General features: G+C 40.5%; 1 protein-coding gene across 3 annotated transcripts in view; it reads left to right on the top strand.

Annotated features, from left to right (window-relative positions):
- DTNBP1 (dystrobrevin binding protein 1) overlaps positions 1-16,394 on the top strand; it is a 136,437-nt gene that overhangs the window by 42,943 nt on the left and 77,100 nt on the right. For 2 of the 3 annotated variants that reach the window (XM_023512328.1, XM_023512329.1), the window contains exon 7: positions 10,263-10,367. The exons of the other annotated variant lie outside the window; for it this stretch is intronic. In XM_023512328.1, the coding sequence (XP_023368096.1) occupies positions 10,263-10,367 (105 nt within the window). The remainder of the gene's footprint in view (positions 1-10,262; positions 10,368-16,394) is intronic. 3 annotated transcript variants of the gene reach the window in all.

Here is a 16,394-nt window from a genome sequence, read left to right as displayed (position 1 = left end):
CTCGGGTGTATGTGGCTGGCGTCCTAGCTGCTTGAGCCACAGGCGCCAAGCCAAGCTCAAGACTTCTGAGACTAGCCTGAGCAAGAGCAAGACTCCGTCTCTACTAAAAAATAGGAAAACTAGGTGGGCATTGTGGCCTGTACCTGTAGTTTTAACTACTTGGGAGGCTGAAGCAAGAGGATTGCTTAAACCTTGGAATTTGAGGTTGTTGTGAACTGTGACACCATGGCACTCTACCCAGGCTAACAGAGTAAGACTATCCCCAAAATTATATTTTTACTGTAGTGTAGTTTATCAAGTGTACGACATGTCTTAAAAAAACCATAGAGTACATTAATTAAAAATATATTGTTGCTAAAAAATGTTAACAAGTATCTGCGCCTTTAGCAAGTCATAATCATTTTGCTGGTGAAGTGTAATGTATGACTGCTGACTGATCAGAGTGGTGGTTGCTGAAGGATAGGGTAGTTGTGGCAGTTTCTTAAAAATAAGACAAATGAATGAGCCAGACATGGTGGCTCACGCCTGTAATCCTAGCACTCTGGGCCAGAGCAAGACCTCCTCTCTAAAAATAGCTGGGTGTTGTGGCAGGCACCTGTAGTCCCAGCTACTTGGATGGCTGAGGCAAGAGGATCACTTGTGCCCAAGAGTTTGAGGTTGCCGTGAGCTATGACTCTACGCCCTCTACTGAAGGTGACAAAGTGAGACTCTTGTCTCAAAAAAAAGAAGACAACAAATGAAGTTTGCCACATTGATTGACTCTTCCTTTCACAAAAGATTACTTATAGCATGTGATGCTGTTTGATAGCATTTTACCAACAGGAGAACTTTCTTTCTTTTTTGTTTTTTAGAGACAGAGTCTCACACTTTATCACCCTCAGTAGAGTGCTGTGGCTTCACAGCTCACAGCAACCTTCAACTCCTGGGCTTAGATGATTCTCTTGCCTCAGCTTCCCATGTAGCTGGGACTACAGGTGCCTCCCACAAGGCCTGGCTATTTTGTTGTTGTTGTTGCAGTTTGACCGGGATTGGGTTTGAACCTGCCACCCTCAGTATATGGGGCCGGCGCCCTACCCACTGAGCCACAGGCACCGCCCAGGAGAACTTTTCAAAATCAGAGTCAGTCCTTTCAGACCCTGCCTCCTTTGTCAACTAAGTTTGTGTACTGTTGTGAATCCTTTGCTGCTATTTCAGCAGTGTTCACAGAATCTTTACCAGGAGAAGATTACATCTTTTGAAACCATTTTCTTTTCTCATTCCATAAGAAGCAACTCCTCATCTGTTCAAGTTTAGTCATAAGATTGCAGCAATTCAATCAGATCTTCAGGCTCCATTTCTAATTCTGGTTCTCTTGCTATTTCTACCACATCTGCAATTACTTTCTATCCTGAAGTCTTAAACCTCACAAAGTCATCCACCAGGGTGGGAATCAGTTTCTTCCAACTTCTGGTAATGTTGATTTTTCAAAAAAATTTTTTTAAGGCACAGGTTCTGGCTCTGTTGCTCAGACTGGAGTGCAGTGGCACAATCATAGCTCACAGCAACCTCAAACTCCTAGATTCAATCAGTCTTCCACTTTGGCCTCCCAAGTAGTTGGGACTATAGACATGAGCCACTGTGGCTACCTAATGTTAATAATTTTGACCTTCTTCCATGAATCAGGAGTGCTCTTAAGGCATCTAAAATGGTGAATCCTTTCCAGAATGTTTTCAATTTACTTTTCCCAGATTCATCAGGGGAATAATGATCTATGGCAGCTATTACCTTATTAAATGTTTTCTTAAGAATTAAAGCTTGAAATTCACAATTACTTCTTGGTAACTAGGTTCATTGTCAGTGAACAAAATTACTGGGAAAGGAATCTTTTTCTGAGTAGTAGATCTCAACAGTGGGGTTAAAATTCTCATAAAACCATGCTATAAACAGATGTGATGTCATCCAGGCTTTGTTCTACTGATAGAGCACAGGCAGAGTCGATTTGGCATATTCTTAAGGGCCCCAGGATTTTGGGAATGGTAAATGAGCATTGGCTTCAGCTTGAAGTCTCCAGCTGCATTAGCCCCTAACAAGAGAGTTATCCTGTCCTTTGAAGCTTGAAGGCAGGCAGTGACTTCTTTTTTCTAACTATGGAAGTCCTGGATGGCATCTTATCCCATTCTTATCCCATTCGAAGGCTGTTTTATCTGTGTTGAAAATGTGTTGTTTAGTATAGCCACCTTCATCAGTTACTTTTGCTATATCTTCTGTATAAGTTGCTGTAGGTTCTACATTAGCACTTGCGTTTCTATGTTGTTGAGATGACATCTTTCCTTAAATATTATGAACCAACCTCTGTTAGTTTCAAGTATTTCTTCTGCAGCTTCCTCTCTCAGCCTTCATGGAGTTGAAGAGAGTTAGGGTCTTGCTCTGGATTAGATTTTGGCTTAAGGAATGTTTTGGCTGGTTTGCTCTTCTACCTAGAGCACTAAAACTTTTCCCTTATCAGCAATCAGGCTGTTTTGCTTTCCTTTTTTTTTTTGCAGTTTTTGGCCCGGGCTGGGTTGAACCTGCCACCTCTGGCATATGGGGCCAGCGCCCTACACTTTTGAGCCACAGGCGCCGCCCGGCTGTTTTGCTTTCTTATCATTCACGTGTAGCACTGTTAATTTTCTTAGCATTCACACTTTAGCTAACTGCTTGGTGCAAGAGGCCTACCTTCTAGCCTGTCTTGGCTTTTGACATGGCTTCCTACCCAGGCTTAATCATTTTTAGCTTTTGATTTCAAGTAAGAGATTCTTCCTCCTAAAATGATTATTACTGATTCAATTCAAAATTATTAACAGAAATACAGTTTATTTGGGTTATTGAAGAAAGTCCTTGAAGATCTAAGCTTGAATTTCTTCTCCACCACTCACTATCTCCATGACCTTTTCACAGTGACCTATCCTCAGCTTTCTTATTTGTAAAATAAAAATAGTTTTGGCAGAGTTACTGAAAATAAGAAATAATTTTTTTTTAAAGACTCAAGTAAGAGCAGGCCTATTTAGCTCACAGAACCACTGGTAATTCTCAATTCTGGTTGACTAGCTTCTCTAAATACAAATAATGGAAATGCTGAATATAAAACATTGCTTAAAACTCTTTATAAACTATAATCTTCCTAAAATTCTTATCCTATTTTATTAGGTGTATAAAATTTTACTTTATTTTATTTTTTTGAGACAAAAAAATCTCAAGGTCTCAAGCTGTTGCCCTGGGTAGAGTGCCGTGGCGTCACAACTCACAGCAACCTCCAACTCCTGGGCTCAAGCGATTCTCCTGCCTCCACCTCCCAAGTAGCTGGGACTACAGGCACCTGCCACAATGCCTGGCTATTTTTTGGTCGCAGCTGTCATTATTGTTTGGCAGGCCTAGGCTGGATTCGAACCGCCAGCTCAGGTGTATGTGGCTGGCATCTTAGCTGCTTGAGTCATAGGCACTGAACCCTAAATTCTTTTTTTAAAAGAAACTTTTTGGAAGTGGTTTATTTAGTCTGATTGTTTATATGGCTGATTAATTATTGATCATAGTATAAATAACTTGGTTATAAAACTGAGTGTTGAGCAATTTTCTTCAGTCAAGTACAGATTAACCAAAAAAATCTTTTACATAAGTCATGTATAATAGAGTTTTATTTACATTGGGAGTTTTATTTACATTTTAAGCTCCTTCTTGGTTACCCCATTCAAGTCTGATGGATCAAAACTAGAAATATGAAGGCTACTATGATTATACCTAAATAGCTTTGATTGATACAGAACTTTCCATTAACACAGTGGATTGTACAGCCATCTTTGCTGAAAACCGACTGAAATGATAATAAAGAACTTTAATAAAAAATGATTCAAAGGAACAAGAAGAATGGAAGAAAAAACAATAATAGAAAAGAAATGGCATCACCATTTTGGGGGATGGAAAGTGGACAGATGAGTGGTAACTAACTTAGCAGAGCTGAGAAGACTGAAACCTTTGCTGGGAGGTGAGTGGCAGTACAAGAGAACTCGGACATGTGGTGCGTCGGTGTGTACTGCAGGGATTCTAGAGGGGCTCAGAAATTGTAGCCACCAGGAACTTGAAAGATACCATGTGCTGAGAGCAGTGGAATTGGTTAGATCCCCTGATGCTCTACTTAGCCAGATGATTACCTCAACCCTAGCTCATCAGACAACATGGGATTACACCTAAGAGGCTTTGGACTTGATTCTAGACACATTCAAGATCAGGTATCAGTACAACTATATTGAAAACAGAGGGATAAAGTAAAAGTCTATATAGTAAACAGTGAGATTCTTTAGGTCTCTTTCCCTGCTGGATGCCAGAATGCCTGCCTTTTTGATGTCTTATTCTTAAATATGAATGGACAGCTGAGGAATAATATTCATTTGAGGATGAGGAAAGTTTCCAAAATGAAAGGGACCAAAATACATAGAAAATAAACTTGTAGTTTTAAAAAAAAAAACCCAAAAAAAGAATGAGAGACTTTGAGGGGAGTAGAAGAAAACTTAAAAACGAAGAACTATAATTATTAACCTCAAATATATGAGGACATCTTATAAGAGACCATCTTATATTTATGAGTTAAGAAAGGGTACTATATTGGGTAGTGCCTGTCGCTCAGTGGGTAGGGTTGTGGGTTCAAACGTGGCCCCGGCCAAACTGCAACAAAAAATAGCCAGGCATTGTGGTAGGCACATGTAGTCCCAGCTACTTGGGAGGCTGAGGCAAGAAAATCGCCTAAGTCCAGGAGCTGGAGGTTGCTATGAGTTGTGACACCACCGCCCTGTACCGAGGGTGATAAAGTGAGACTGTGTCGCTAAAAAAAACAAGAAAGGATACTATAAAAAAGGAACAATTAAAGAATAGCAAAGACCTTTTAGAAAGAAAATGTGATAGCAAAGGTAGAAACTTCAAGTGAAGCATTGGAGGATAATATTAAACCTCTATAGAAGACAGCAGCTTTCAACCTGTGGGTCGCGACCCCTTTGTAACAATAAAAATACATCCTATACATCCTGCATATCAGATATTTACATTATGATTCATAACAGCAAAATTACAGTTACGAAGTAGGAACAATAATTTTATGGTTGGGGTCACGACAACATGAGGAACTGTATTAAAGGGTCACGGCATTAAGAGGCATTAGGAAGGTTGAGAACCACTGATATAAGAGAACAAAAAGGCTGAGAAAGCTAATGTTAAGAAAATTAGAGCGTTAATTCATAAGATCTGTATCTGGAATTCATAGGGGTTTCAGAAAGAAAGGTGAAAGAAAAAGGAGAGACAGACTCATTAAAGAAATAACATAAGGAAATAATAATCATGGAACTGGAGGATATGAATGTTTGAGTTTGAAAGGACCCATTAAGTACTTAACAAAATGAATGGGAAAAGATCCATTGTCAATACACTTATATTTTTGTAAATCTTACACTAGGAATAAACATCATAAGAGCCTTCAGAAAGGCTTTATATTAAGAATCAGTAGTCAAAGAGAACATCAACTTTTTAGTAGCAGCATTGGAAGTAGAAAATTAGAATATTTACTTGACAAAATCTTCATCAAGCATGAGGAAATAAAGTCATTTCCAGGCATACAAGGGCTCCAGTGTAGCTCATACGCACACTTTGTCAGGAAGCTACCAGAAGGCGTGCTCCACAAACAAAGGAGGAAGATCTAACACAGGAGAGATGAATCCCGTGAGAGGACCCATTCAATTCAGAAGAGAAACATGGGGAGTTTCAGGCTGATGGTGAAGAGATGCTTCAGCAGGCCCGAAGAGCAATCCATGTGGGAGCAGAAAGACTTTCCACAGGATTCTAAGTGTAATGTTTCTAGGGGGAAAAAATGAAAACTAATAGATTGTCCAATATGCTGGACCACACTGAGAGTTTTCTAAAAGGCTCTTATAGAGTCTGATGTTGAATTAGAGATAAGTATTTTTTTTTAAACCAAGCAAACAAGAAGTCATATCTTAATGCTAAGGAAAAACAGTTTTATAAGAAAAAATAACCTGCTACATGGCTCAGTCATAATATTTATATTGTGTTATAATTAAATACAGAATTGTGGTATAACTTACTGGGGGGAAAGCATATATTTTCGTTGAGAGGCAGAAGGGGACTAAAATAACAATTCCCATCAGTAAGGAATATTTAAATTAGAAAAAAAAAGGGTTGGTATATAATTTAGAAGTAACAGGTAACCATCAGAAGAAATAACTGAAAGAATTGAACGTGGCTGCTTGTGAAAAGCAGGACGGAAAGGTGGAGAGGGCTGGGGCAAGGACAGCTCCTCTCCACTGAACAGGAACCCTTGTGAGGACCATTTAACACAAGGCATGTACACGTACCATAAACACAAAAATAGAATTCAGAAATTTTTTGTTAGTCTTAAGATTCTCCAAAGGGTTCTAGATGGAATGCTAGACTGAAAAGATAGCCACTGATAAAACATTCCATGATCAGATAATCAGAAACACTTGATTCTGCATTTGCTTCATGGAACCTTACAATGTGTATCAGTGTATTAATGGTTCTGACAACTCCTATAATAAATTTGTTTGACTCAGCATTTCACAATTTACAGAACCAATTTGCATGTAATACATATTAAAATTCTGTGACTTAGTATTTTGTATAACACTGAGAAATTTTCCCATGCTGTTAGCAAAGTAAACTTTTAATTTTCTGATCCACAATAGATAGTTTCTTAAAAATAAACTACCTTCCTGTTCATAAGATACTGTGCAAACTAATGATTTTCCTTTTCTTGCTCTGAAGAAAAAGATAATATGTGATACAAACAGTATATAATGTAAATCTAGGTATGTTTATGCATTTTTAAACACTATGAGCGCACCTGGTGGCTTTCCGAAATTGAGGCCAGACAACTGAGGTGAAGGGAGTGGAGGAACGAAGGGTAATTTTTTGGAGGGGGGAAAAGAGAGTCAATTTTATTTTGCTTTTTAATTTAGAAGACAAAAGCATTAAAAATATGTGCTATTTTATCAAACGTGCATTTTGTGGGGAAAATGGTATAGAGTATGTCACTGAGATAGAAGTCCACAGAAACACTGTTTTTGAATATGGCTGTGACAGACTGTCATCGTCACCTAATTTTTAAATGACTGAGCATATGCATTTTAGGGTCAGAATATCCTTAATTACAATTTATTCACATTATTTGTGACCAAAAGTAACACTTGCCATGATCTTTTAGTCTTTATTGAAGAGTAGGAAATGGGAAAACAGTGTTGCTGTTGCTTGTTAATTAATTTACTTCAGTCATTTAAGAATCTAGAGACAATTAACACCATGATCCAAGTTAAACTTTGTGGCATTAAACAAAATTATAACAAAAAGACAACATACCTACATGTTACTGAGATTTTAAGTACATTTAGATCTTCAGTTGCTAAAAATATTCTGCTTACTGTACCACATGATTTATGTCAGGCTGAACGCTTTCAGGAGCACTGTAGGAACTCGAGAAGCAGCGTCTGTGCGTGTAGGAGGTTGGGGGCACTGCCTGTCACTCTTCATCTCGTCGAGGGAGGCTAAGACACCCACTACTCCTACTTCATCGCCCAGTCCAGGACACTCCTACTGGGGGTCACTGCCCCTCTGACAGTTTCTCTGAGTATGGAGTATCTGTTTGCTTTCTGTCCTGGGTCTCTCTTCCCAGATGGCATCCTTGTCCTGAGGCCTGAGGGGCTCGGGTGGAGGACGAGAACCCTGAGTCCGCTCAGCTTCTGTGTCATGGCCCTGGCTCACAGCTGCTGCCCATAAAAACTACCTTTGTGCCTCCTCCCAACCCCTCACCCCCTGCCCCCTGCCCCCAGTCTTTTCCTGGAGCTAGCTTGAGTAAGTTTTTCTTCCTTGAAACCTCCAGAAGTATAACTCTAGGGTCCTGAATATCTGGAGGTCAATTATTCAATGTGATGAGAACAGCTGCAGTTAGTAAAAGCTCTTGTATAACGTACATGTGAATACTTGTATTGCTCACAAAGCCACCAGTGAGAGGGCAGAATCCATTTGCCCAGTGATAGGGCTGTCTAGGTACCAGGACAACAGCTTGGGGCCAAAATGACTTGGGCATATCTGAGTGTGATCCAGGACATGCCTCTGTCTGAGAAGGCACAGTCCCTCAGGTCACACTTTGATGCTTTCTCTATGCCTGGAAGAACAAGGAATAGTCTCTTAACAATTTTTGATGACATGCACATGCACACATCTTTAGCTCACATACTGGAGTTCATTCTCCTGAAAAACAAATTTCCTTTCAGATATTCCTTGTGTCTTTGCTGGTGAAAAGTCACTCTCAAAATACCCAGGAATTGATGTGCAAAGAGAATTAGAAAGTACATGACTGGAAGTTCAGTTTATTCCAGGGTCGCATCATGTGGAGGTAATGGGAAAAGTGAGTGAGCAGTTCATGCCCTCTGCACCTGCCAGCCCCCGACTCTGCTTGTTGCTTCTGCCTGTTGGAGGGCACGTGCAGTCACACATGCTGAGCAGCTGAGAGAGCGCTGGCGGGGGCTACGTGAATATGCAGTGCTGCTTCTGTGAAACTCAGGTTCAGTGCTGTTCGGTGCGTGTCCTCTATTTCTGTTGTGTAAGCTCCACGTTTAACAGACCAAGCTGAAGGAGCTTTTCTCTTCAGACATACACAGGGAGATGAGGCTCTCACCCCTGTGCCCATCCACACAGGCTCATAAAGGCCATGGGAATCATATTTGGTGGGAGCAGTTTATAAGCTTCATAACAGATGTAGTCTTACCACTTTGTTATACCCCACTTTCAAATAAAAACTGTTTGCAGAGTAGCTTTTGGTTAATCCCAAACATCTCCTGTCTCCTCAGAGGAAACACTTCCAGGGGAACCCTGGCTCAGAGGTAATTTCCCTTGGTGGAGGCAATGCATGCCACATTGCCAGGATACTTGCCACTTTGTATGAAGACAGCCTCATCTTAAACAATGCTCATTTTATTTATTTTATTTTTTTTTGAGACAAAGCCTCAACCTGTTGCCCTGGGTAGAGTGCCTGCCATGGCATCACAGCTCACAGCAACCTCCAACTCCTGGGCTTAAGCAAGCGATTCTCTTGCCTCAGCTTCCCAAGTAGCTGGGACTACAGGCACCTGCCACAACGCCCAGCTACTTTTTGGTTGTAGTTGTCATTGTTGTTTGGCCGGCCTGGGCTGGATTCAAACCCTCCAGCTCTGGTGTATGTGGCTGGCGCCTTAGGTGCTTGAGCTGCAGGCACTGAGCCAACAATGCTGATTTTAATTAGAAGTCTTTAAAAGGAAGTGGGGCATGATAGGGGGAGTGAGCTGCATGGGAAAACTCTGGAAACTGAGTATCTCATTGGGGTAAGTGAAGTTCTTGGTCATCCCCAGAGGACTCTCTGACCAAGGAGCTGCCCTTGCTCCTAAATCTGCACTTAATGAGCTTTGTCCTCCCACAAGGACCCCAATAATCACAGCTAACTACTTATGGTGAGGACAGTGCCAGCGCCAATGCCAGCTTCTAAACTACTCCCATAATCGGACTCAGATTTTTCCAGTGAAACTTTATTAATAGTAAATGGGCACACACGGCTGTATTTAGCACCACGTCCATGACGAGGAGCAGCTCAGAGTCTACAGCCGGGAGGAAACCAGAACCCACATTCTCTTGGCCTCCCCTGCCATTGAGATGATGCGATACTTTTTTGGGATCGCTTACAGGTTTTGAGACCCCTTGTAAAATGAGCTTCTATGTCCACTTGCTCCCGGAAAGCTGGACTCGGGGTGGGTCAGGGTAGACCCCTAATTGTGCGTTGTCCATCGTCTTTCATTTCAGTCTGAGCTTGTTCTAGCTCCTCTCACAGGACTGCTTTTCCCATGCAGGTGATGGCATAGGACCACTTAAACCACTCTCTGTTATAATACGTGTGCTTCTGAAATTTTTTTGTTAAAATTTCCTTGTAAAACTCAGCCATTTTTTCATCATTTAATATTGGTTCCTGACATGACTCAGTTCTCAGCTCTAGGTCTTTAGCTTTTAGTCTTGAGTGAATAAATTCTTCTTTTTCCTTACTGAATCTGAAGTTCTGGTTTGCCCAGAACTGTTGATTAGATTCTTATGTGTCTTGTCTTAATTTTCAAAGCTTTTGTTATGATGGTGATTCTTTTTCAGGGATGTAAAAGTGAACAGGTCAGAGATCTGAATATTTATCTGTGGGTCCTATTCAATCACAGCAGGATTTTCTTGGAGGGCAGAATCTTGAGACCTGGAAAACCAGCCATGCACTCACGAAGCACAAAGATGGTACCAATCACAAAGGAAATAGAAATTGCTCTGAGGTAAAAGCTGTTGTCTTTGTGTTCTATTGAATACCTAGCATAATAGGCACTCAGATCCTGGCTCAGTGCTGTGTGCCCGCACTTGGCACCATACTCCAGAGTGAGCAGCTGGCAGCACCCAGGAAGGTGCAGCAGAGAGGAGAGAGAAGGGTCTTCCTCCCCTGCTGCAAGTCCGCCATGGCCTTGTGTCCACCAGCTCCCTGGAATGAAGGATAACTTCACACTCCTCCAGTGCTCATAGTCTCGGCAGTAGGCTCCTACACATTTTCTCATTCAAATCCCACTAGAACCTGCAGGGTGGGAAGGGCACTAATTTCTGGAGCTGAGCAGAAGATTGAGTTGCATGAAATCATATAGCTACTTAAGGGCGAGCATCAGAGCCATGGTCTTCAAACTCTCCCCTCCAACCCAAATATGTCTTTTTTTTCGGAGTTGGAACAAACTAAATGAATCCCAGGTATTGTTACCAATGCATCTGTAGGTGAGAATGGACATCTGATACTAGGTCCTACATTTGATGCCTCTTCCCATCACAGAGAATGGATTTCCACTGTTAGGAAAACAGGAGTATGACTCATTCCCAACAGTAACAGTGGCTTCCTACTACAGTGAGTCTCACATGTAGAGCCTGGGGGTGATTCTGGTAGCTCTCATCTACCCTTGAGAAACATCTGGATAGTTGGCTTAAATTAAGTATTTCTTCAGTGAAGAAAACAAGCATTTAAGAATCTATAGTTTCTACATATATAGAAATGTATACCCATACATTTTCTAATAGCTTTTTCTAATGCTTTTGCATATAAAAAAGGGATATTACTAATACCTTTTAGAGACAGGAATAGACACTGCCTTGATAAATAGTAAAACAGTGTCTAGTGCTCAGGACATGACTGTGGACAGAAGACAACTACTGACACCAGTGGCTAAGTTGTCAGGTAGTTGAGAAGATGAGCTTACAGCCATATATGTGTGCCGCATGGACCCCTCACAGAGACTTTTGTATCCAATAGGAAACATTTTTCATAAACCAAGAAGAGTTAATATTTAGTATATGAGCTAAAGTAGGGACCGAAAACCATGTACCTGGGTTTCTCTTGTTAGCAATTAGAAAAATTGGCTTGACATTTGAGAGTCAGCTTATATTCTTAGTCACAGGGTGTGGGGGAAGATAAGATGGTAAATGCATAAAGAAAAAAAATAATTTTAGATAATATCATCTTTAAAGGAAGTAAAACAGGATAACGGTGTAGTGGTAAGGCGGGGCAGACCGCTGTAGACAAGGTGAGCAGGGAAGGCCCTTCTGAGATGATACATGAGAACTGAGCCTTGAATAAGAAGGTAGCCAAGCGAGGATCCAGCAGAAGGAACAATAGGTACAAAGACCCTGAATCATGAACTAGGTAGTAGGTTTAGGGGAATGAAGAAATAGTACTACGAAAAACAAACAGAATCTCTGCCTCCTCAATTTTTAATCATTCTAATACTATCTTAATCCTTGGAGTACGTACTGAAATTCTCTGACAATTAATTAGTTATATTATACTTAAAATCATGCATAAGTATGTATTATAATTTAAATACTTCTCATCTCCAAACTTCTAGATCACTTATATTTTTCCCTTCAGTATACCATCCGAATTTCCCCCCAAATAGCTACATCTTGAAGAACAGCGATTTTAACAATTCTAGTTAATTATAAATGACTCATAATTTTAACACAGACTTCTGTTGGGCTTGAAATGCTTAGGAGTATACTAAATTCCAGAAACATTTTTCACTGGTTCATTCAGACTTTGAAATTTGAGTGCCTTTTAGAACTTGTCTTTAAGAATTGGTGATCACTGCTGCTTTTGCTGAGATTTGGTGCCTATGCATATTTTGAAGGGGTCGTTGTTGCTTTTGCTTTCTGTTTATATGTCCATTATAGTTAGTGCTAAGTGCTGAGGGACTGGGCCTTCTTTTTGTTCATATTTGTTTTTGTTTTAATTTTTGTTAACATGTAGACTATAGACTAAATTTAGAAAATCTTTTTTTTATTTTGAGACAGAGTCTTACTCTGTCACCTTGGGTAGAGTGCCATGGGGTCATACCTCACAGCAATATCAAACTCTTGGGCTTAAATGATCCTCTTGCCTTAGCCTCCCAAGTAGCTGAGAATACAGGTACCCTCAATGGCACCTGGCTAGTTTTTCCATTTTTAGTAGAGATAGGGTCTCATTCTTGTTCAGGCTAGTTTCAAACTCCTAAGCTCAGGCAGTCCACCTGCCTTGGCCCCCAGAGTGCTAGGATTACAAAGCCGCTGTGCCTGGCCTAGAAAATCTCTGGAATAAAGCATACTAGATTGATTTAGATATTATGGTATATCTGTAGTGGTATTTGACCATTAAATGTTCTAGGAAATAACCTGCCAAGCTCTTAGGCTTTTAGAAATGACTGTCCAAATGAAGTAGGTGTTGTAGTTGAAGGTCTGACTGGCATTTCTATCTCAGAAGGTTGGGGGCAGGGAAGGCTTGGCAGGAGTGTGGCCCTCAGGACTGCCTTTGCTGAGAATGGGAAGGAGGAAACCCATGAGTGTTCTCCAGGGAGAGATGGCTTTAGAACCTCATCCAAAGGAGACAGGCAGAAAAGCAGTGACTAGCTTCTGAGGTTCTGCGGTGGAGGGGTGCTGAGGGGGAAGTGAAGCAGGACTACTTTTCTTCAGGTAGTGCTGCTTACAAAAAGGGGGTGAACCTGTGCATCCACCCAAGAGGGAGTAACAGGGATCAGATTTACTCTTCCACCTAATATAATAATAATAATAATAATAAAATCAATGAGATCATGTTTTTAAGACTTTAGACTTTGGATTAAACAGTGATGATACCTGATAGAGGGACAAGTGAAATGAGCCCCTTGATGGCCCCAGCAGCTTGCCTTGAGTTTCCAGGCCACAGTGCCAGGAGGGGTCCAGGGAGCGTCTAAAAGACTCTGAGTGGAAGAGGGGAGCTGAGAGTCTGGGGAGACAAAGGCAGCTAGAGTTTGGAGGACATAGTCCCGGAGAGCAGAGAGTAGCTCAGAGAGAGAATCCCTGAGATCTATAGAGGAGTCCTCTTGATTACACAAAAGACTGCTGATAAAGGATGTGAGGAAACTACATGGGGCAGGAGGGAAAAAGCATTCAAGGACAATAATTAATAGTGCCTGGCCTTCACACAGCCTATTCCCAATAGCCAGCCTAGTTCACAGGGTGTGGAAAAGTGAAGTCTTGTTTCAGCAGAGGGTATAATTTGGCCCTTGACTAAATACCGCCTTAGACGTGCTTAACAAATCATAAAGCACACGCAAAAGGATCAAACTGTTTCCAAGTAGATTCACTATATTACAAACAAAGCTCAAAAATATTTTTAGGAATGCAAAAATATCTAGTCCCACCAAAATAAATCACAGTGTCTGGCATCTAATCAAAGATTCCTGGGCAAACACACTGAGGACGATAACCAATCACTCAAAAGCATTCAGAACTCACAATCTGCAGATAAGGATGGTAAAAACTGTTGTAATTGTATTCTGTAAGTTTAGAAAATGAAATAGAGACAAGGAAGGTATTGAAAAAGACATTTTTAAAAACGTGTCTCTTTTCTCCGTTGTCTCCTTTTACTTTCCCCCTCCCTATTAGATGCCAGATTTTACATGGCTCCCAGGTGATTAACTGAAAGTAAATTGCAATTTTTATTTGATTATATTTATTTTAATACAGTAATCACCCTTGCTAGGCCTGTGACCTCTTAAAACAGACTGAGAGCTGTGAATTTATTGGCCTTACGAATGTGTAATCATATCTTACATTTTCTTTCAAAATTAAGCCTCAGCTTATGAGTTGGCAAGGAACTGAACTTAACAAAATTCTTGCTCTAAAGTGTCTGTTAGAGAATAAATCTTGGCAGTTTGGGACTAAAAGTAGTCACGAGAACAGATGCAGCTAGAATATTTAACAGTTTATTAGATCCTTGGGTTGACAGTAAATATAGTTTAGAGCTGATGTTTAGGTTCTGCAAGCTTTATTTTGAACAGTGAATATCTGTGTGCCATCAGTATTAAAAAGTCATATCCTGACATAATTCTTTAAAAATAATAAACATTTTTTTGACCAGTTTACAAGACTTTTCCTTAGCTTTTTCCTCCCAGTTATGTAAATGCCTTTCTGTACATTGGAGTTCACGTGGCTTTTGCTTTTAACAGAGACATAAACACCTAAAGTATATCTCTGGGTCAGAGAGTAGTCAAGACTAAAGATATAGCAATCTTGAGAAAGGTTTATTGAAATTCAGCAAAACATAATTATGATTATTCTTGGTTTTAAAAAAGGTAATCCTTGTTCCAGTTTATAGCTGGTAATATCTACAGATGTATAATTAACATTATATTATGGAGTCTCTAATAACTTTCAGTGCTGAATAATACTTTACATTTTATACGACCATTCTGGAGTTTATATTTCCTTGTCAGCTACTGATGAAGGAAAACAAACATTTTTCAGAAATGCTTTCAGAAGTATGAAATGTATCAGTTATTTAGACCTCACTTGAATGTGACAAACTGTAGCGTTTCTTTTTCTTGCTTTCCTGGTATTCTTGAGGTGTATGAGAGCTGGGACAGGCAGAGGCACGGTTAGCAGCCTGCTCTCCCTGCTCTGACGTTACTGGCAGAGAACAGGATGGCGAAGGTGGCAACAGGAGAACACAGCATTCCTCTCCTCTGCCGCTGCCCCATGCCCTCTCTGGGCTGTGCACGTGTTGGTCACATTGGCCTGGCTTTTCTATGGTTAATAAACAGGTGTCTTTTCTTGCCTGCCTTTTATAAACTACCTAATTTTATTCATCTTTAGTTCTGGCTCAGAAAAACAACACTGAATTATTTCAAAGGGCATGAACTCATTTGCTACTGGAGAGGTTTGACACTGGATTTCCAACAAGGACATTTTCCCCCTAAAGGGAGCAATGATGTTTCCTTCCGTCTGGAAATTTTATGTCATGTTTTGTTTATGACCGATTCATGTCCTTATAACTGATATCAGAGAACATTATTGTCATATAAAAAACACATTATTTGAGGAAGACAAAATTGAAGTTAGTGTATAGCTCTTAAGGATTAATTTGGATACATTTGAGAGTTAATCAGTTGACATCAATATTCTGTGCTTTTACTTATATTTAAAAATATTGAAAAGTATCTTTTAAAATTATAAACATTGGGCCAGGCATGGTGGCTTATGCCTGTAATCCTAGGACTCTGGGAGGCCAAGGCAGGTGGATCCAGTAGATTGCTTGAGCTCAGGAATTTGCGACCAGCCTGAGCAAGAGTGAGATCCCATCTCTACTAAAAATAGAAAAACTAGCCAGGTATTGTGGCCTGTGCCTATAGTCCCAGCTACTCAGGAGGCTGAGGCAAGAAGATTGGTTGAGCCCAAAAGTTTGAGGTTGCTGTGAGCTATGATGACACCACAGCACTCTACCCAGGGTGACTGAGTGAGACTTTGGTTCAAAAAATAAAAAACAGGGGCGGCGCCTGTGGCTCAAAGGAGTAGGGCACCAGCCCCATATGCCAGATGTGGTGAGTTCAAACCCAGCCTCAGCCAAAAGCTGCAAAAAAAGAAAAAAAAAAACCAAAAATAAAATAATTAGACTCTAATTAATAAATAAACTTTAAACATTGGTCTAGTTTAGGGAAATTAAACCACTATTTCACCTCATAAGTGTACTTTTAAAAAGATTTTTTAGGCTGGGTGCAGTGGCTCATGCCTATAATCCCAGCACTTGGGAGGCCGAGGCGGGTAGATTGCCTAAACTCACAGGTTCAAAACCAGCCTGAGCCAGAGTGAGACCTTGTCTGTAAAAATAGTCAGGCATTGTGGTAGATACCTATAGTCCCAGCTACTTGCGAGGCTAAGGCAAGAGAATCACTTAAGCCCAGGAGCTTGAGGTTGCTGTGACACCACGGCACTCTACCAAGGGTGACAAAGTGAGACTCTGTCTTTAAAAAAAAAAAAAA

This window comes from Otolemur garnettii, unplaced genomic scaffold (assembly GCF_000181295.1).
Source record: "Otolemur garnettii isolate 467f Iridium unplaced genomic scaffold, OtoGar3 scaffold00026, whole genome shotgun sequence".
Taxonomy (NCBI): Eukaryota; Metazoa; Chordata; class Mammalia; order Primates; family Galagidae; genus Otolemur; species Otolemur garnettii.
The sequence above is the reverse complement of the archived record's forward strand: the minus strand, read 5'-3'. Positions and strand labels throughout refer to the sequence as shown.